Source organism: Falco peregrinus, chromosome 3 (genome assembly GCF_023634155.1).
Source record: "Falco peregrinus isolate bFalPer1 chromosome 3, bFalPer1.pri, whole genome shotgun sequence".
Classification (NCBI taxonomy): domain Eukaryota; kingdom Metazoa; phylum Chordata; class Aves; order Falconiformes; family Falconidae; genus Falco; species Falco peregrinus.
Genome location: NC_073723.1, coordinates 33,430,366 through 33,453,102, shown reverse-complemented (window position 1 = coordinate 33,453,102; position 22,737 = coordinate 33,430,366). Strand labels below are relative to the sequence as shown.

Genomic DNA, 22,737 nt, shown 5'->3' with positions numbered 1-22,737 from the left:
TGGGAATTATTTACCGAACTGTTTAGGCTACTGTCTAATATTCTTTGCAACCACTCATAGAACTAACTGTTTAAAAGTAACCATAGTCCTGGTCCTTCACTGCTCTCCAGCTGGATGATGAAGGAGAACCATATAGAGACAGCCTTCGGTCCTCACACAAACTATCAAGCTTCAATGACTGTCATCATAGTACAAATTCGTCATTTCTGTATCTGCTGTGTTTCAATACTAGTCCCAGAAACATACCTGCCTGCCATTCAATATTAACTAATTCTCATCAGTTTTCCTTCTTTATTAACATATGTATGTTGCTGTTTATCTTTTCAATCTTTAAGCTGAAGGGGCCAATGTTTAAGGTTCATATCTCACTTCTAGCTGTTCTTGTGACTCCAGTTCCTCTGCAGAGGTGCTACGAAACTCCTGTGAATAAAGAAACGGTGTGAATGGTTCCTTAGGTCAGGTCTGAACCACATCACAGACAGACACTGACCTCGAGCTTTGTCTCCCTAAAAGATACATTTACACCAGTTTAACCCTCCTATTTATTTTTTTTTTTTTACTTCTCTACTAACTAGCAACCTAAACGCAACTAATTAGTAATAGTGAAAATGTGGAAAAGAATTCAGTGGTCTCTATAGGTATTTCTCCTTTTTTAATTCAAAAGGGAACACTGAAGAACATTTTTTAAGAACAGAGAGGAGAGCTCCCTCCCATGTTTTACCTTATGAAGTCTCCTGTGTTTCTCTGCAGACAAGATCCAACAAAACCAGAAGTGCTCTCAATTCAATGGCCGGGAAAACGCTCAGCTCGAAGGCTTCAGAGGAACAACAGCTTGTCGCCAAATAGCCCTCATTTTAGCACAGGTATGGTATTTCACATTTTAAAGGTATTTAAAATACATGCATACATACACACATACAGAAAAAAATACATGTATCTTCCTCTCAAAAATTTAATTTAGACATGGTAACTAACTCAGATACTTTACTGACAGCAATCAATCTTCAATTTAATATAGAAGTTATTATCTCACACTATAAGGAAAATAAACATGTACCCATAGATATGAACTGATAAAAAATACATACATAATTATGGGCCAAGCTGTGATATTGTCTTGGGGCTCTGTGTTGATTCAGCATTTCTTAGGTAGTATTTGTAGTCTGCAGGTAAGCATGAAAAGGTGAAGGCTATAACTTTTACAGAACCAAGTTCTCTGTCATGACCTACAGCCCAGCTGAGGGGAATAAACAAGAAACAGAGAGGGAAAATATAAAACCTGAAAGAAAAAAATATTTAAGATGATACAAAAAAAAAGTTGAAACAGCATTTCTGCTTTGGAAAACATGAGAGGGTACTTTGGTAAATAGGATTCTCTGAGGCAGCAAAATTAAGCATGAGGCCGCAATGAAGACATCTCCAGGCTTAGTGATGTCTCCCAGAACCAAGGCATGAAGATGACCAAAGCACCAAAGTACATGATGAGTCAATCTCACTTCTTGACCAGCCATGCAGATCTCACTGCTTGCAGCCATGTGCTTAGCTCTTCTTTTTTAACCCTGTTTTGAAGACCCTTCTGTCACACACATTCATGACTTGTTGACTCACCAGATGATGCCGTTCATTCAATGCAATGATGCAGGATAATGCCTTATCCCTTGCTGTGAGTTGCCAGTGTTCATAACAAGGTCACACAGCCTTGTTGCTGCGCTCCTAATGCACAGAGTTCAGAAGGAACCCAGTCATGGGCGAGTAGTACCAAATCCATTTATTGTATTAAAGTAATTCTAAAGAGTGAACATCTTCTTCCACCGCTATTCTAAGAGCTGCTTACTTACCTAGACAAGATTTGTGTTTCTCGGCACATGGTCTTCCTCCTTACTGCCTGCTACCCACATGCACAGTGACACTGTAGGTGTGTATACACACCCAGCACTCAAGCCCGCGTTTCCTTAGCCTTTGTACTTGTTCAGGTAAAGCCGCACTCTTCCTCCTCTGCATATGACACCTGTGGTACATCCCCAGCATTAGGATTTCTTTGGTGACAACATAGTCCAAGTGTCACAAGAACTCTCAGCTGGAAAATGAGCAGATTAATGAACACATATATCAAAAGCATGTGTTGAAAAATCTTCAGTTTCTTCCTCTCTCCATAGAGCAGTTACTTACTTACATTCACACTGTGGGTGATGCCAGGAACTACTCTCATAATGTACGTACTCGTTTCCTTGAGTACTGTCCTTTCCATCTGATTGATAGACAATTTTCTTGAGAGTTTAGAAAAGCAAAATTTTCAGGAGACTTCAGAGAGGCTCAGAAATGCTTGTGCCTTTGTAGAACATTTTCTAGCTTCACCTTTGCTATATGACATCAAGTCATTATACAGTCATGAATATGACTGCAGTAGAGATGGAGAGAGCTAGAAGTCTTCTGAAAAGGGGCATGTCCTATCCATACAGGGAGATGAGACACAGTGTCTTTAGTCTTTCCTCTGCTGCTGGATTGCATAGCTTGGGAGAAAAGTAAACGTAGGAAGGGTATTATGATGAAACATAATCAGTCTTGAGTTGGTCAAAATTTTGCAGTCACCACAGGCAGAAATTACACATCTCAAAATGAAAATCTTATTCTAGAAAAACCTAGTGTAGGAAGAATCAATCCTAATAATCATATTGCGGCAATTCATCAAGCACCTAATAACACTGTTCTGTTGGAAAGGTAAAGAAGGATCTTTAGCTGCAAGGGACATCCAGTTATTGCTATTAAATCAGCTATAGAGTTTACTGCAAGATTATATCTGTAATTAGTGGAGGAACACATAAAACCCCCTAAAACAGCATATTGCAGATGACTGTAAAAAAGCTGAAAACCCCTCACAGTGCAAGTATAAAAACAGTTGTTGCAGCTAAATGAACCTTTTCTGGAGGAAGAGAAGGCCCCTTATTCCCAATGCATATGAGACATTCTATGATTATGCTAGGAGACTCCTTCAGGAATCCCTCAATATTGGGATTTCTCAACATGCCATGCCAGAAACCTAGATCATTTAGCTGTGCGTATACATCCAATTCTTTTCTGCTGTTCATAAGAATGTATTTTTTTTATTGGGAAGGAACATACATACTCAACCTTTCAATAACCCTGGAATCCTGCTGGAAGCATCCTGTCAGGGCCCAAAGAACAGCAGCAGGCTGACCAGAGCAATGTCCTTGCAGCCAGGGCCCTACAGCAGGTCTGCTGCCTCTGCAGGAGGAAGTAAGATCCTATCACTTAAGCTGTATTGGCCATGCCAGGAGATTTTAAGACAGTCTTGGCTGCCTTTCTTTCACCTTGCTCTCGGAGGAAAGAGGAACTGCAGACAAGACACAGTACGTGGTCCCTCCATGGGATGCATTTGAAAGGAATTTGAAAGACAGGCTTGCTATGCAGTACAACAGCTGACTTATAGAAATGTTCACATAAAGAAGATAAAGAAAGGGCAAACTAAGAAAAATACTAAGACACGGAAAGCTTTAACATACCTGCCCCCAAGATGATTCTGCATTTTGAGCAGAAGGTGCTCAGGTTATGAGACAGTTCCATCTGCACAGGAAAGCATTCCTTTCTTCAGGTATCAGCATGATTTCAAAAGTACTGGCATTAATCTAGAATGTGGTTTTCATTCTGTATTGGGTTTCTATTGAATCTTAAAAGGAAAGAAAAAAATCATAGTCAGAATCAAGCTTTCCTTTAGTTACACCTAAATGAACATTGAACTAGTTGCAGCACAATCTTCAAGAAGCAAAATAAACGACAAGCTAAGCTAAAATTTTTATAAAACAAATGAATACACCATTTTCCAGTATTTAGTAACATTGCATAAACGTTCATTATTTATATTTTCCAAAGGTTGGATTGAGGAAGATAGCCAGTGGATGACCCAGATAAACAGACTTCAAAAGCTGATTGACAGGCTGGAAAAGAAGGTGTGCATATCTTTTCACCTGTTTGTTCTCTCACTTTCAGTAAAGCAATCCTTAAATCACAAATGCTTTCAATGTCCAGTCACAGTCTTTCCAAACAGTAATGAGTGAAACTTCAGCATCACCTAAGACAGCTAACACTCATTAAATGCCTACAGTTTCCTTCCACCTTCTTTCCTATTTCATGAGCATCATGTTTTTTCCACACTTCCCTTTCCCCTTCCCATCACCACAGATCCAACTTTTCATAAAGATCTGAAAAGTCACATTACTCAATTACTGAAGGATGTTACGGTATTTAGTTATGCTTGTTTTGGGAAGCATGGGACAAGCCTCCCTTTTTAGGATCTAATTTTTTTCTCTCCTCCAAACTTTCCCACTAAAGCTTGACCGAAAGTCTTGTTTTCTCCTTTGCCATCAGGAAATACTAATGTATAAAGGTTAAAACATTTTCCTAATAAGTACAGTTCAACCAAAAGCTGATGCAAACCCCACCATCCTGCCTGGGAGCCAGCTGCACCAGCTCCCAGAGCCCTGAGACCGCCTGCAGTTCCCACGCCAAAGCAGAGCCCTCCGGGAGTCCGACCAATGACTCATCTGATCCAATGATACCAAGGTTTCTCAGGGCTTGTAAAAACCTGAGTAACATCTGTCTGTACAGAAAATATATATTTTTTTTTTCAATCAGATTGATTGCTACCCTAGGTTTTAAAAATTGGTTTATGTCTGTGTCTGATTTATCTTATTTTTTTTTTTTTTTAAGAATAGCAGAGGAAAAAGTAAGGTTATAAATTCCTTTGTTGCTCTCTACATAAAGTGTCCCTATTGAAGGACAGACAAACAATTTCAGAGAGGTGCTGAGGCAGTGGCTGAATTCAGTGGACTTTGGGACCCAGGATATTTCTTCCTCCTGGTCCACTAGTGGTGAGGTTTTAGGCTGAAGTGCTCTCGGACCCAGGAGTTGCTCCAGTCCCAGTGCGGCTGATGCTGCTCCTCCCTGCAGGTCACTGCTCACCAGTATTGAGGCTGTGCACATACTGCAAGGACATGGGCCCACACACACCAGCACAAGTGCTTTCACCAGCACCTGCAAACAGACAGGCAGGACTTGCAGAACCATGAACATACAACAACCTGATCCTATTCTGCTGCGGGCATTTCGGGCGAGCGGGAGTCAGATTCAAATACTCACAGAGTTCAAGATCTGATCCATTTATTGTACAAACCAGGTAGACTTTTATAAGGCATTCTATAAGCGTGCAATAATGTGGTTGGCTATTTTACAAGCGTATAATAATATGATTGGTTAACAATTGTTTACTGGGAAGATTTCTGTTTCTGCTTGTTCTGGCATGTAGGCTCCTTTCTGCGGTTTCCCAGCTCCTCTTATCACGTCCCGTTGGCCTTGGTTTTGAGCAAACATCTGCAATTTGCTCCTTTTTCTTCATCCCACTGTTCTGGCCGTAACCTCGTCTTATTTCTTCAGTATTTTTCCACTTGCTTCAGAGTTCAGTATAATCATTCAATACAGCAAGAGCCCCGACACCTCCCCCTTTCTTTTTAAATACAGCATTAATACTGCGTTCCACACAGCTCTGAAAACATTGTAAAAGGCAAGGCACTAAAAGTAACAAAAGAATAACAAACAACAATATAGACAGACCTTGTTTCAATAAATCCCTCAACCACCCTCAATTCTTGTTGAGGTAAATAAATTGATACATTTAAACGGTAAATCAACTGTACATATTTTTAACAAGTGTAGTATTCCACCAGGTACAGTTATCACTAAAGCCAAAATTCGTGTCATTATACTTCTTATCTAACCAACCCCAATATGATTGATTTATAGCCGTATAGTTTACTCCCAAAGGCTCAAAAGCTAGTTCAAAGCAGAAACGCATTTCTTGTAGGTGACATCTGAAGCACCTTTTTTTCCTTTTTTTTTTTTTTCTTTCTTTTTTTTTTCTTTTTTCTTTTTTTTTTCCTTTTTTTTTCTTTTTTTTTTCCTTTTTTTTTTTCTTTTTTTTTCTTTCTTTTTTTTTTCTTTTTTCTTTTTTTTCTTTTTTCTTTTTTTTTTCTTTTTTTTTTCTTTTTTTTTTTCTTTTTTTTTTTCTTTTTTCTTTTTTTTTTTTTTTCCTTTTTTTTTCTTTCTTTTTTTTTTCTTTCTTTTTTTTTTTTCTCTCTCTTTTTTTTTTCCTTTTTTTTTCTTTCTTTTTTTTTTTCTTTTTTCTTTTTTCTTTTTTCTTTTTTTTTTCTTTTTTTTTTTCTTTCTTTTTTTTTTTATTCTTTTTTTTTTCTTTCTTTTTTTTTTTCTTTCTTTTTTTTTTTTCTTTTTTTTTTCTTTTTTCTTTTTTTTTTTTTTCCTTTTTTTTTCCCTTTCTTTTTTTTTCTTTCTTTTTTTTTTTTTTCTCTCTCTTTTTTTTTTTTTTTTTTTTTTTTTTTTTTTTTTGGGGGGGGGGGGGGGGGTTGGAATCAAGTCCGTATTTTTCCTTGAAAAGCTTAAGCTGTTCCTCTAGTTTCAGGAGAGTTTCCAACTCTGATTTGTCGAATAGGTCCGTATTTCCCAAATATATCATACATTTCCTCCGCTGTGATTTCATACGGCAGGTTCCGAATATAAAGGATCCGATTGACCTCTGGGGGCAGCCAGATGTTAGCTCGCTTGGCCGCTTGCATCGCCATGGCGCCGATCGGAGGGGGGGGGTGCCGCCTTGGAGAGAAACCGCGGCCGGGACGGGGCCTGCCGGGCCGCACGCCGCCGCTCGCCGCTTGTTCCTTTTCAGGACACCAGGGTGGTAATTGCGCGACCATACCCCGTACAGCTCGATACGTGCGAGCCAAAGTCTTTACCCCCTTAGTCCCAACTTGCACAGATTCCCGTAAGTCCTCTCCTACTTTCTTCCATGTTTCATTATTATATACATCTTGCGTAGAAGCAAGGTAACCACGGCGGCGACTCCAACATAGCAGATCAACTACTGCCTGCCGTGAGACTGGCGTTTCAGTTTTTTCTGCCAGTTTCATCAAACTGTCTACGGTTGCTTTTTCCACCACTGATGCAGTGATTCCCATCCTGCTTAAATTTCCTGACTCACCGGTCAGCCGTGCACGTTCCGCCTTTCTTCGGGCGCCCAGCTCTCTCTCCGCTGGCAGCAGGATCCTCGCCGGCTCCGCAGCTCGTAACACGATCCTTAATGAATCCTCCTGACCTTTTAACCGATCCTGTCGACCCTCATCGGATCACGTCGGGGTCACCAGATGCTGCGGGCATTTCGGGCGAGCGGGAGTCAGATTCAAATACTCACAGAGTTCAAGATCTGATCCATTTATTGTACAAACCAGGTAGACTTTTATAAGGCATTCTATAAGCGTGCAATAATGTGGTTGGCTATTTTACAAGCGTATAATAATATGATTGGTTAACAATTGTTTACTGGGAAGATTTCTGTTTCTGCTTGTTCTGGCATGTAGGCTCCTTTCTGCGGTTTCCCAGCTCCTCTTATCACGTCCCGTTGGCCTTGGTTTTGAGCAAACATCTGCAATTTGCTCCTTTTTCTTCATCCCACTGTTCTGGCCGTAACCTCGTCTTATTTCTTCAGTATTTTTCCACTTGCTTCAGAGTTCAGTATAATCATTCAATACAGCAAGAGCCCCGACACTATTCCTTCTTTCCAGCTGACGAGGATGGATGCTTCCCTGTGAATATTATCATGGGCTTTAGGTCTACCTAGTATTTGTGGCAGGACTCATGTCCCTTACCCAGGCTCTGTCTTAGACCTTGGGCCCCGGAAGACAAGCATCCCCTCCTACTTGCCCACTAGTTTAACTTGAGTTCAGCAGCAAATTATACACACAGAAAATATGTAAGGGATTTAACAAGAAAACAGAATAAATGGTGGTGACCCAGCACAGGGCTGAGCATGACAAGCATACTGACCTTTCTTTGCCATTGCTCCCTCCCAAATGAACAAACGACCCTTAATTACTTTTCCCCTTTGGCCCCAGTTTGGAACCAAAATTTGGTATTTCTGTTATCTCAGCCTTATTACCAATTAGTTGCAGCACTGCTGGCCTTCAAGACTGTTCTCCAAAAGAAGCTCAGTACTCCCTTTGGTTATCCCTGAGGTCTGATTGTCTCTTTCATCACTTCTCCTTAACCAGCTGTGAAATTCGGCCATTTCTTGTGGCACTGTCTGTAACTTCTGTCAGCTTCTCTGCTCCTTCCTATGCTCAGCAGTTCCTTATGGTCTGCTCTGTCCATTAAGCCTCTGGCCAGGGTATACCCCATCTGCCTGCACACAACAGCTTCCTCCCAGAGGTCATTTCTGCATAAGAAAAGCAATTAAACAGCAGTTGCCACATTAATGACATTTTAGTAGCAACTTGATTTTTTCCAAATAGATATAAATAGGATTTTGAAATGTCAAAGTCCATCAAGAAATGTAACTGTCCTCTTTGGTCCAGCTTTATTCCCAGCTCTGCTCTGGAAACAGCAGCTCTCTGCCCTGCCACAGTTGCCTCCTGACATGGACTGATGCCAAAAGGAGTTCAAGGAAACAATATTTAAAAGAATGTTACTGAAAGAAGGAACCTGGCATGCAGCAATAATGCAACACAAACGTTACAGAGAGTAGCCAACCATTTTGTAGTAAATAAAACTTACAGCAGGGATTTATAAAATGATCAAATCTGCTACAGAGAGATGGAGAACCTCAGTGTGAAAAAGAGCTGTGCCAAAGGGAAACAGTGGCAGGACACAGACCTGTAATTATCTCCTTATTGATGTAAAACTTGATTAATAAAACATAGCAATTAGATAAACCTAGTTTTGCCAGTAGACAGCCTATATCCACCTTTGCCTATCTTTGCATCTGCTTAACTTTGTTATCTCATGGCCAGGCCTAACTGTAAGAGCTGTTAAATATCAGCCGTCTTTCGGCAGCTACTAAAACTCCTCTTTTTGACTTTGCCCTGAAACAGAATAGAAAGGATCAAGCAGTCATGCCAAAAGGCAAGTTCAGAAGCTACCACTCTCAGCTGCAGTGAGGCAGGACTGCAGAGGCATTTTAAAGCCCCAGCTCTGAGCTGCATCGGTTGTTATTGCCAGGCTTCACGATAACTGTCTGGCAGGATGGCAGGACCTCTGTTCTCCACACTGGGGACTTCACTCATGCTCAACGTTGAGTCAGCCGATGCACAAGACTCTTTCTGCACTGATAAGAACTATGTGCTAGTGGTCACATGCTCCAAGGTCATAGCAGGCTGGCTGTGTAGATTTACGACATCTGTGTAGTCATGCCCTGTCTAATAACATAACATTGCTGAAGAACTACTGTAGATTATTTTTAACTTCTGGAGGAGGCCAACAAGTTATCCACCAGTGGTTCCTACTGGAAAACTACCCGCTGAAGGGTTGATTTAGTGTTGTCTAACTTGTCTGCCACCTTCTGTCAAAGGTGAATTTAGCCATAAATCAGTCTCCCAAGTCATCCTTTTTTTTTTCCTCTCAAGTTCTAAATTTATATATACTGGGGAAAATAGAATTTTTTTCTTGCTACCTTAAGAGAAAGTTTGCAGTACAACATGAGTCATTCCTTTCCTCTTTTTTTCCATTCATTTCCCTAGAAAAAAATTACACTGAAAGTATAGAAGAATCGCAGGAACACACGTTTTCCCTCAGGGTTTTTATCTGCAGTGCCTGCACTGACCAATGAGCTATTAAAGCTGGGCATTTTTCCCTCCACACACACATTCATGCCTTTCTATGCACATTCAGCAGGAGAGGTACAGCGACACAGTCATTACTGTGTGACTGCTGCTTCCCTCCTGCCTTTCTGTGCCCCTTGCCGCTGGTGGAGGTCCCCTCCTTCATTTGAATTCTACCTGCACACCTCTGTGTTGGCTTTTCAGCAAGTACAGTATTTGTGCTGCTACCTGAGGTTAATCAATCCTCACCCAGCTGGAAGCAGAAGAAAATGTTTTATCTTTGTTACACAAGAGTTGCATGCAGTAAGAAGTGAAGCACCACTAACAAAGGGTGCATTTTGCTCCAGCTGCTTATTGCGAATCAGTCTGCCTTTTTTCAGGCACATGGGTATTTTTCAGAATATACAGACATTTTTCAGAACGTCCATATGGCAGTGGGTTAGAAGGTACTGCATGTGCCTAGCATGTAAAGGATAGTTTCTTGTGCATTACTAGATGGCACTTGCATGAATCACTGATTCACGAAGTGCGCATCCAGACTGTGTGCCAAACAAGCATACTGCTGCCTCACAGATGCCTCTGTTTGCTGCTGCCCAGCCTGTCCTCAGAAGAAAGTGCAACAGCTGAGAAACCTGACTCAGAGCATGATGCACATCTTTTGCAATGCTAGAAAACTCTTGCAACCATACCCACTCACACGACGCCCCCTGTAGAGAAGTTTCTTCTGCATCGTTTTATGATTGCAGAATAGTAGCTGACAGTTCATTTCAAATTACCATTCTTGCTTATGTCCATAGTCCATGTGACAATTTGAGAAAGTATCTGTCTTTTCTCAATTAAGTCCAATATACACTTTAGAACAAGCAGATGTGTTAGAAATGAAAACGCTGCTCAGCATTCTAAATCAAACTTTATCTAACAGCCTGGGTTGGATTTAACCCACTGAAGCATACAAGATTTTGCAAACAATGCTTGTGTTTGACATAGCTAATAAAGAAGGGATTTAATCACAACTTCTGGAGATAAAATGGAATCTAGCTATAGGAATAGTTCTTTTAAGAGGTAAGAGCTGTAGTATTGCCTCTTATATTTCTATTTTCTTTTCAACTGCCTCAAAGGACCTAAAGCTTGAGCCATTCGAAGAGGAAGTTTTGGAAGAAAATGCAAAATCTGTAAGTGCTTTTCAAGATAATGATTTTGACATTTGATTCTGAATGCCAAGTATTGAGACAGCAATCTCACGTGGCCTCTTTTGTTAAAAAAATTAGTTAAAAAACCACCATCCTCACTTTTTCCAGTGATAAGAATCCATTTTAGTTAGCAGCATACATTGTGCAAGAGGCAACAAAATAAAACTTAGAATGTGTAGGCAAAACTTTTATATTAATTTTTGCATTGTTTTCTAAGGATACAATGAGCCAAAACCTCAACTCACATAAGGAGGAAAAGGTGTCATTCATAAGATTTACCAAATTTGGCAGAAGTGTTTATGGGGTGGTAGCTTCTTGCTCCTGATCATCTAACGCTGTGTGTATGCTTTAAATCAGTTGTACAGCCTTCCTGCCTGCCTGCATTCCTCCCAAACTGCTACTGGAAACCTGATCAGGAAAGATGGGAGAGCATCTAGTACTAAGCAATCATCAATATTACAACTTACAAAACCAAAATCATAACCAGAAATAAATTGTTAAGTAAGTTTATGTCCCGCATCTAGTACTAAGCAATCATCAATATTACAACTTACAAAACCAAAATCATAACCAGAAATAAATTGTTAAGTAAGTTTATGTCCCAAGATCAAGCTATGTTTTTCAAATACCATAGCACTCCTAAATTTGGGGCTTTGCACCTAGCAAAAATGCAAATCAAATAAACATGAAAAAATAAACAAAATAGATGATCCATCAAATTCCTTATTTCATCACAGGAGTTGAATTAGATTTCTTCTTGTTTTCGATGAGTTTATACAATATTGCTAGACAGGCTGCTTATGACAAGAGGGATAATCCATGAGATAACAGCATCAATAATCAAGGCAGAAACAAGTCAAAAACCTGTATAAGAGATTAAGTTGTATTAATAAAGAAGCACATGGTGTTACTTTAAATACTGCATTAGTAAACTGACAAGCTTCAATAGATGAATCAATATGTAAATTACTTAAAATAGCTAATTTTTAATCATAATAATTGATGATAATACATCTTCTGTACTTCTGAGTGTTTCCATAGTCCTGCTTATAAAGATTGTTCATTTTTTGCAGAAAGGTGGAGGAAAAATACCCCTCTCTGTTCAACATTTAACATGGGCTACCTTAGGCATCTCATTCAGGTGTTAAGTCAGAGCTTTGAAAAGTCAAAGCTATGAGAGCACCTCAATAAAAGTAACGGAGCATCCAGTGCAATCTTACCTCAGACCTCATACCTGCTTGCATACAGATCCGTCCAAGGAAACACACTGACTTTATTATTGAACATTTCAAAGATGAACATCTGACCACACTCTTCTGAAAAGACTCTGTCACACAGGCTTCAGACAACTCTCACTTTCTCACCTTAGGGTGGGCACTCACTCTGGGTGTTTCATTCTGTGCCTCAGCCTGCCTAACATAAAAGCCACACTTGAGCACTTCCACTTCTCCACTCCAGAGCACTAAACCAGGGACTGCAAACTTCAGAGGAACTTCTGTGGGTTTTCTTTGATGACTGTGTTTCTTATTTTTTTATGATAGACTTTTCTGAGTTTAAAGTACAAGGAATTCAGAGAATAATGCGGTAGTAACGGTCATGTTTTTTATCAGCACATAATGATTGTTCAACGTCAAATGTCTGTGATAGAAGAAGAAATTGAGGAATTCCAGCTTGCTCTGAAGCAGTATGTGGAATCTGCTTCTACTCAGGGTGGCTGCTTGCAGTAAGTACAATGTAACTGTCATTGGGCTGAAGGAAGGAACATGGTCAGATTTCTTGAACAACTGTTCAGTGGAGCTGAATTATTTATGAAGGGAGAACCTGTAATATCTTTTTTCCTGGCTGGTTATGCATGTGTTCAAGACAGAGCTTTGGGGGTTGGAACTAGATGGTCTTTAAGGTCCCTCACAACCCAAACCATTCTCTGATTCTTTGAAAACCAGAAAGAGATGTCAAAGTATCCATGCAGCCTTCTAAGTAGTACCACAAAATGACAATACAGGCCATCCCAAAGATGCTAAACAATCCTTCAAGGCTTCTCAGCTCTGCAGGTCATCAGTTCACAGTTTCCAGAAGCTCCTAGGGAAAACTCATTTGCCATCCTTCATTTGTGCTCACCTGGCAAGTGAGAAACTTACCAACTTGTTTGCTACTTCTCTACTTTCAGAATCTTCCCTTTAGGTTGTAATTTCAGAATTTTCTTTCATAATAAAATGGGAAATTTTCAATGAAATGTTCTATTTCTCCTTTGCTCCTTTTAGAATTAAATAAAATATTAGAATGGAATTAAGAATAAATTTTAGTGACTCACCACTGTACTGAATTTCTTAATTTAACATATTGGAGACAGCTACCACCACACACACTACAGACCACTATGAAATAGATATTTTTATAGTGGCTACACAATCAAGGAACTTCTATACATTCAAAGGCTGCCTATTGCATCCCTAATTTATTTGCCTTGCTGCTATGAGATCATCACATTTAGGATGGTATCAGTTCACACCGACCAGAAAAAGTAAGTTAAGCTGGACGATGAAAGTGACCTTTTAGCAGCGGTTCACTTGTAGAGGCAGACTGATGAGGAAAATAAAATCTTATTGTGGGCCAAGAGCTGGAAAAAACAAAAAGAATTCCCCCAGCCCCCTTCCAAAACGGAACATCCGGCAGAACACTTTAGTGGCTGCAAACTTGTCAGGGGGGAGAGCTTACATGACACCGGAATGGAGTTTAACAAATGATGGGAAAAAATTACTCGTTCCCAAGTTTACAGGGCTTTGGTAAGTCTGTAATGCCACCTACCGGTTGGTTTTTACTGTAGCTGTTTATGACATTGATGTTTTTTCCAACAGTTCTTGATATTGCTGCAATTTTACAATGTACTTTCACATACAGCAGGAGAAAACCAATAAATAATATAACTTACTGCTTATTCGAGTGTGAAACATAATCTGAGACCAGTTTGCGAGCACATCAGTAGTAAGATCAGCAGTCTCACACTTGGGCACTTGAGAGAGACCTATATATACCTTTTGTGCTATATGTACATCTAAACACCAATTTAAGTACCCAAATGCATAAGTACCCTACATGCTGTAAAGCTTTTATGCTTAGGATAATAAGCAGGATGACTCAGTGTAGAAGATCAGTAGATATTCTGTGGGTCTTTTTTCACCCATGATAAATCATTACCTGAATATCATAAGAACAAGTAAATCGTACCCGAAAGTATTATTTTAAAAGTGTGCCTGCACACATCAGCCTATCTGGCTTTACAGTCCATTATATATTTGCTTTCAAAGCACCTAAATTGCCACTTTGATTGATCTCTAATAAAAAAGGATGAATTCTCAGTGTAATTCTTCACTGAAACAGCGCAAGTTACTCTATAAACTTACTTGAACTGTTCTCTATGCGCAGTATGCTGTATTAGCTGATTTTCCCTGAATCACAGTTGTTTGATTAATTTTCTGTATTACTGATTAGCATTTATTTAGATAAACTATAGCATTGGAGAAAAATGGGAAGTTTCATAAATGAGTCCATCATAAGTGTAGTAATTTAAATTTTAAAAAAAACATTAAAATATACAAGAGGTTGGTTTTTTTTAAAAAAAACAGCTTCAGATAATTTGCAGTATGTGATCACATGTTTGTTAAATTTATTACTTGGGTTGGTTTTTGGTTTTAGTTTGGTTCTTTTTCAAAAATCACTGCATTTGGTCCTACTCATAAGCACTTTGGAATAAGATGTGTATGTCCAATAACATTGTCGTCTTCTATTAAATTAGTTCTATCCTACAATTCTTAGTGTTTCCATACAGAAGCTTCCAAGTGATTCCCGGTTCATTATTTATGAGTTCTGGGAGAACAGCAATGCCTGGAATAGGTAAGTTTTGCGGTTCTGGTTTGTTTGGGGTTCTCTTTGTAATACAGAAAGTTTTGAAGGTTAGAAAGCAGTAGTAGAAAGACTGAATACAAAACACTTTAAATACTGCTAACCAATCTCTTACTAAATATATCACAATTAATACTTCAGAGCAATACTTCAATTGCTAAAGCCTAAAATATACTGAAACATATAAATAAAAACGTCAGAAAGACAAAGCTAATTTGAACAGAATAGAGTAAGTCTGAAAGTGGATAGACAAAGGTATGGCATCAGATGGGTATTAGTTCATCAGTTTAATAATGAAATATCACTTTAATAATGAAAGAAACAAAAGGAGCCAACGAGTGAGACAGGAGGTGTGCCATCGAGCAACACGCTTAAGCATGCAAGCAGTCATGGGTAGCTCTCCCAAAGCTTCCCAAATCCACATCACAAAAATCCATCTGACAGATTTCCAGAATCTCTCTTTTGGGCCCAAAATAGAAGTTATAATGATTAAGTCCTACTAGCTGAATTCTAGCCTGCAGCAGGCAGACGACTAAAAAACTTGAGCAGAGACAAAAAGATTTTCCTTAACTACATTTACTGTTAAAAAAACAAACCAACCCTATGATCCCAAATCTGTAGACAGAAAAGACAGAAACCATTCTGAAGGAAGATTAAGTCCCTTGAAGCTTAGTTGCTTTCTTTTTGAACAAAACCCCAGTTGAAAGGTTACTTTCGCAAAGACTGACAGAAGTAACACACATCAACACTATACTGGGTCACAACCAAGAAATGAGCATCAGAGTAACAGTTAACTATACAGAAGAAAACCTGTGTTTAATATAACATGCAAGCACTTCACAGATTATCTGGTCCCCTCCCCCACTATCATCACCTGATTTTTGAAGCACAAAATCTTTGTTACAGCATTAATTTTAAAAATTCTAATGCTCATGGGAAAAAAAATAGGCCCTTTAAAAAACTTGGTATGTTCTTATTTTTCACAATTATTTAGCCACCTCCAAATGAGTTACAGCAAGACATTCCAAAGAAGTAACGTGGACTTCTTGGAAACCCCAGAGCTCATCACAACAATGCTAGTCCCTGGTAAATATCTATTTTTCACATTATTTTGTTTGTCCATGTGAAGAGTTCTGCTATATTAGTGTGTTCCACATGCAAGACCACTGCATAATATCACCCTTAGTCAGATCTTCTTTGGTAAAGTAGATCTCCAAAACTAGAAAGTAGAAAGGAACTCCAAGTGGTTTTATTTCAAACACAGAAATGTAAAATGCATCAGCAAGAGTAAGACTCACAATACTTTATTTTATATGGTGTAAAGTTATGCTAGCATATACTATTTAATAAAATATCTAGAATAAACAATACTACTTGTGATTAGTAAAAATAGACCCCATTTAAGATTTTCAGGCAAAAAACCTGCTTTCTGATGAAGGCTTCAACTTAATCATACTTACATTGACCAAAGGGAGCCTTAATTATTAATAAATTATATTTACTAACCAATTTATTGTACATACTTCCTGCTATGTTAAAAAAAAAACAAAAAAACAACCTACTTTGAAAAAGCAAGGTCTTAAAGATTCCAAATTATTATTTCTAATACAAACAAATGAGCATGCAACATCTTTCTCCTAGAAATGATAGTTGAAAGAGACAGTGCAGGATGAAGCAAAGCAAGCATCAGTCCCATATCTGCAGCAGCAGGATGGCAAATTTTTTGTCTTAGGGAACACAGATCTATTGCAATGAAACCCGGGTTTCCCCTATGTCTGAGTACAGACTAAATTTAGAATGATTAAACCCCACCTAGTAGTAAAAAACCCTACATAATCCCGTACCTGGGGTTTCTATTTAAAAGAAAACAGCCAAGACATTTTCAGACCTCTTGAGCCTGATTTGGACACACAATTACATGCCAGGGTTTCCTGCAGTACCAGGAGACTGCACTTAATGAACCAAGAATCTGCTCAAATCTTGCCTCTTATTGGGAAATTTCTGGAATTAAGATAAACTTGGCTGTAGGAAACAATGCAGCCTTTTCCCCAGCTTGTGTCCAAAAGCTAGACTGTGTATGCCCCAGGAGCATTCCGGGGTGGTTTACTCACAGCTAATGTACAATTAACATAACATAAAATATAATCATAACTTTAAAATGCCTAAATATACAAGTGTCTGAAATTGGATTCAAAACACTTGTTAAAGCATCAGCTCTGCTTGCTAACAAGGGTTTCAGTCTGCAGCACTCCATTGTGGCAGACATTTCTCACTGTGCTCTCCTTGCGGGGAGGTGGTGTGGTGGGGCAATGGGAAATAATGCATTCACAGTTATTTTTACAATATTATATATTATCTACAATTTAGAAATCTGTGCAGAGATTTGCACGTTTGTTTCAAGGGAAGTACTTCCCATGTCTGACCTATACAAATCATACTGGTATTTGAAAGACAGAAAATTTTCTTGAAAAAAAAAAATCATGGCTGCAGTCCTACCAGTATACTTTATGAAGTTTTAGACACCACTGTAAAATCAGGAAAAAAACCAACCAAACAAAAACAAGCTGCCTGCAACTAGCACATAGATAGGCTCTGTCTTAAAAACAAATCTACCCTAGCTCAGGCACATTCACACTTTTTTACACATCTGGGTAACACAAGAACTTAATTCTAAATTGTAATCTGAATCTGATTCAATCAAAGATTACAACCCATGAGTCCTTACTCTGCCAATTAATTAAAACTGAGAAGGACACACTTATTATGTGTCCAGGAATGACTCAGGAAGACAGGAGTTTTCAAGACTGTTAGATCCAATATTATCCTGAAGTAAATACATTTACCATCAGTTAACAGGAACCACAACCTATTACAATCACTTGCACACCTCTTAACCGACCAAGCTGCTTCAGGCCAATCTACCAGGGTGGCATCAATCACTGTTACTCTTTAATGAATACCTAATGTTTATATAAGATCTGGATTTAAGGGCACTAGAGAACCTTTTGATGAAAAAACCAAAAGCATGGGGAAAACTGTTGAACACTTACACTATAATCCATTAAATAAACCGTTAAATTGGAAATTTTTTTTGCCAAAATTCATGAATCCACTGATGAGTCAGAGACTACTAGGCTTTCATAGCTCAAATTCAGGTAAGATTCTTAAGTATATTCTCAACATTCTTCTTAAAAGATAACATTTTTCATAAAAATACCATAAATTGAAGGATTTATGGACACATTCACAGAAACAAGTTGTGTTAACGAATTTAATCCCCAAACTGTGTAATGCGAAACCTAGTGAGCCTAGAACACCACTCTGCTAAGGGGACTTGGTATCTCAGATAGTCACGATTCCTTTCCTTCTTTTGGGTTTCTCTCTATAAACCTTGTAGGTAGGAACTGTGCAGAAGTACAAATGTGTATCACTCCAGCCCTTTGTATAACCTGGCGATTACAGATTTTCTTTTACCGGAATGACATTTTACAAGTCCATCAATTACCTTATTTTGGGGGCAAAATGCTCTTAATTCCTGGAACTGTGTAAAAAGAACACCAGGGTTTGAATAATATTACAAGGAACGAAAGTCACTAAAGGCAGCACAACCACCCAGGGGACAGTGCTCAGGTTAAATGCTGACAGATGCAGCAGAACAGGAGTAAGAATTTATGTGATTTGCTCTCTGGGATCTGGGCACTTAATTCTGTGCAACTGCACCTATGACATGTTAATGCTTCTTTGGATGTCATCAAAAGGAGCTATAAAATCTTGTGCTAAAGCCATCCCCCCACCAGTTATACTCAGCTCTCCTAATACTTTAGTTATTCTTCCCCTGCCTGGAGAGGTTTTGTCCTTGAAAGTATGCTGCTTTCAAATAAGAGTAGTATTAGCTGCATATATAAATTCATGTTTCTTTATATTTTTTCTATATATAAAATAGCTTTTAATTTGGATTAAAAATTTAGTGTTTTATTTTTACAAAAGGTGGAAAAAGAAATACTGTTTATGTTAATGAATAAATTCTCCTCTCTTTCAGCATCATGGTGGGTCCTCAAAAACAACTAGAAGCTATGGTTCCAAGTAGCGTTAATGTTGCATTGTTTTTCATTATGGTACCATTCATATAGCAGTGTACAGGTATGCTAGGTTATGAATTTATGATGTGGTATTGTTTGTTATTATGGATGTGATCTTTTCCATTTTAAAATATGGGAAATTGCATATTTATTACCTTCTCATGACTAGTTCTGTGAAAAGATGCATTCTAAAAGCTGAAAAACAGACAACTATGCTAAACTGTTTATTGTGTATATTCAGTCCGAACTGTCACAGAAAATCACAACTTGACTGGTATGACTTAAGTATTTGTGAAAAGTTTTAGTCTTACATTAATAAACAATTGTTACTTAATGCTGCTGTTTTCTCCTTTTACAGAAGAATTGGTTATGAACATCAACACACATTTTCATACATCTTATACTTTGGAGAAGCTGTAAGGCATTAATTAGGAAAATAAATAATAGGGACAACTTTTTGTGTTAATAGAGAATCTCACTCATACAGGCTGTTTTCTGCCCATAACAAAACCAGGCAGTACCTTTTTCTCTTCTAGCCCCTACCGTCACAGGAGGAAACACATCTGCCTGTCCGTCAAGCCAATGTAGATCCACAGACTTAACACTTCACTGCCAGTTTGCTTTGAACCCTATGTCCTGACCGCTCAGAAAATGTCTTCATTGGATCGTTAGTAGCTCACTAAAAACTCATTAGAGAAACTTCTGTTAAAGTGTAAATAGCTATAAACCTAGAAGCAGAAATACTTCATACACTAACAAGTCTTGCTGTTGTCCACTGCATGAGCAGCAGGTGTGTCCTCCAGCCCAAGAATGAAAGGCTTGTAACCTCACACCTCCACAACAGGCTGACAAGCTCTACATGCTTAATGACCTGTCTCTCCGCTCATCTAGCAGTCCACAGGGACAAACAGTACCCAAAAGTAACTTAACAGTCATATTTCATAAAATATCTTCTTATCTATTTTTATTTCAACTCAACCAAAACATAACATATGTGATTAAAAGTGGGGACTTTAGATAACAAACGAGCAATCTTCATTGCAGTAAGGTTCCGTATTCCAGAAACCATGAGCAGGATTCAGCTCAAGATTAAGAAACGCATCAGATTTAGGTACCTGCATGTAACCAAGACATCTTAGCTCCTACTGAATCAATGGAGTTCTGAAGCAAATTAGTTGCCTAAACAAAAGCATCTAGTACATGTGAGATGCTCTAGGGTATCCCAACTGGTCTCCAGCTCCCAGCTGAGAAGGACATGAGTTACCTATAGGTTGTGTGACATTTATGCCAGCCCCATGCAGTTGCTTCAGATATCCTACATGGCTCAGGTGACGCCAGATGCCTGCCCTTAGGCAAGTGAATCAAACCCCTTGTCAATGAAGTCAATGGAGCCTAAATTCTCTACGCAAAAGGCAATGTCAGAAAGCGGTAACTTACACACCTAAATTTAGGTGCCTACGTTAAAGGCAAGTTTCATCTTTAAATATTCTTACAGTAACTTGGCAAACGTGAATGTTTTTAATACTGAAGTCCAAGCTTTCCCATATTGACATAATCCAACTACAGATCCGTTCATTCTTAAAAAAGCACCCGAACAGCAGTATTATGTTCACAAATGACGTATCAGTGAAAGTTTAAAGATTTCTTGTCTTTAGCTGAGTAAAGCTACTCAAACTCCTGAAGATCTGGCTGGCTTTCCTCCTATGCCAAGATGTCGGTCTAGTGTACGGCATGTTCTCTTTTGTCACTACTGATCTACCAACAAAGGAAATATAGTGACATGTGACACTGCTGCAGGGTAAATCCTTAAGTGAAGCTGAGACACTACACTGAGGTTTATAACATTTTTCCTTTTCACTGGAAAAAAGTATTAAAATTACTCTTAAAATAACCTGCTTTAGAACTTCATGTCAACTAGGTGCTAGAAGGGGGAAAAGAACATTCTAGTAGGTCCTATGTCCTTCTAACAGTTGTTCTCCTTTGTATACTTAAACACTTTGATGAATCATACACAAGAACAAGTTTGAGAAGTTTCACTGAAGAGTTTTAAGAGCTACACACAGAAATTGCCTTCAACACACCAGGGGAAAAGATCTGCAGAACTCACTCTGAAGAACTTCCAGTGATTAAAAACCAATCAAACGAATAAAAAAAAATATTTCAGTTCTTTGTACCATTACTTGTAAACAACATACAAATAGAACATACTTGCAAGCTTGTTTTAATTGACTAACTGCTGCTAAACATAAAAAAAACCTGGTTTCAAACAAGTTTATTTGCATAGTTCAGGGAAAGAAACCTAGTGTCTATCAAATGCAACTTGAAAGTTTTCTGCAATATTGCAATTACCATTCAACACATTATCATTTAGCTTCCATTATCATTTGTGACAGAGGTTAAAAAATTGCCTTCAGTGCCCAAATGATGTTATTGTAAGTCTGAATACAGGTTCTGAAGGTAATTATATTCATACAAAATAACTATTAGCGATGTGTGTCAATGGAAGAATACTTCCAGGAAATATCCATGTTACTGTTTTCCACTTAACTATAAAATACTACATTATATTAAGAAAAAAAATTACAGAATTAACTATGCATTGGTATACCTACTTACCCATATAAGACATATGATTAAAATCTCTCTTGTTCCTCAGTTTTGCTCATTACTTCCACTTTTCAAAGTCAAAAATACTGGTCAGTTATTTACAAAGAACTTCATGGAATGCAACACATTTTGATCCGTGATGAGAGAAGATTTCTCATTTTAGTGAAACTATTAGTAACAAGAAACTTTGTACCTTGAAAGAAGGTATGTATCCACAAAATATTAAGGAATCTCTTGTGTCAAGACAGAGATTTCAAATTATGAAAGAAAACAAATTAAATTTGTTGGGGGAGGGGGGGAAATTAAGCTAGAAGAGTACATACCCTAAGACATCTGAGATTTGACACAGCCAGTATTTGTTATTCTGTTATTAAAGCTAAGGAAGGGAGGTAGAAACAAGCAAAAAGCCCCAGTCAAGTATTGGTTTAGAATTTATGGTCAGAGAAACTATATGGCTACATAACACAGACAATTCAAGGACAAAATTCTGTCAGGCAAAATGCAAAATTATTTATTTTCACTTTAATTGTATTACCATCTCAGGCATTACAAATTAAAAGTTTGTCTTTTAAAGCTTTCAGGCAATTACAGGAAGAAACAGGCATTTCCATAAGTTTCATAGGGTCCTACTTTCATCTGTAGGCACCCAAGTACCTTCAAAAATCTTAAAAGATCTGCATATGTAGCTCCTTCACTAACGGATTTCTCATTTTCCAAACAACCTGTCACTTCTTGCACATGTCAGTAAAAGGGTTGCTTTTTTCCTGTAAAACAAACAAACCCTCAAATTACTTCAGTTGTAAGAGGTCATTTAAATGAAGTTTTCATGTGTTTGCTTATAACCCTTTTGTATTCCACATACATTTAACAATTTGATATTTTGGCAAACAGTTTACTTTCATTAATCATAAAGACTTAACCTGAAATCTTCCTGGAAGACTTTGTCAACACAGTAACATCAGTTCAGTTCAAATAAGCGCTATGTATAGGTAGGCCTGATTCCCACATCTCAAAAAAACCTGTCTTTTGGGACAAATGCAACCCACAGCCGACTAATTCTAACAACAGCATCTCCCTTGTACGAGTCACTCTAGGAAGCTTTCCCGATCTGAAAATACAGCTTTCACTCATAGATGGGTATATACTTCAGTAATGACTTCAAAAACTAGGGAAGTCTTAAGAACTGCCCAAATACTCAGTTCAGTGGCAAACTGCCACTAATAAAATACACATATACTGACATGTTGTAGGATTGTCTGGTCATCATTAGACATTTACTTGGAGGGCCTC

At 38.3% G+C, this 22,737-nt stretch overlaps 2 protein-coding genes across 5 annotated transcripts in view; one reads left to right on the top strand and one right to left on the bottom strand.

Moving 5' to 3' along the window:
• Positions 1–19,238, top strand: part of NECAB1 (N-terminal EF-hand calcium binding protein 1) — a 69,136-nt gene extending 49,898 nt beyond the window's left edge. The window contains exons 6-12 of one of the 3 annotated variants that reach the window (XM_027777752.2): positions 751–863; positions 3,889–3,965; positions 10,790–10,843; positions 12,472–12,584; positions 14,675–14,752; positions 15,756–15,847; positions 18,801–19,238. In XM_027777752.2, the coding sequence (XP_027633553.1) occupies positions 751–863; positions 3,889–3,965; positions 10,790–10,843; positions 12,472–12,584; positions 14,675–14,752; positions 15,756–15,847; positions 18,801–18,829 (556 nt within the window). In that variant the 3' untranslated portion in view covers positions 18,830–19,238. The remainder of the gene's footprint in view (positions 1–750; positions 864–3,888; positions 3,966–10,789; positions 10,844–12,471; positions 12,585–14,674; positions 14,753–15,755; positions 15,848–18,800) is intronic. The other 2 variants (XM_055798268.1, XM_055798269.1) reach the window with 2 other exon arrangements.
• The window catches only part of C3H8orf88 (chromosome 3 C8orf88 homolog), a 34,768-nt gene continuing 15,521 nt past the window's right edge, over positions 3,491–22,737 (bottom strand). Inside the window, exon 5 of one of the 2 annotated variants that reach the window (XM_027777753.2) lies at positions 3,491–3,685. In XM_027777753.2, the coding sequence (XP_027633554.1) occupies positions 3,677–3,685 (9 nt within the window). In that variant the 3' untranslated portion in view covers positions 3,491–3,676. Of the gene's footprint in view, positions 3,686–21,859; positions 22,212–22,737 lie in introns of those variants that run through there. The other variant, XM_055798276.1, reaches the window with a different exon arrangement.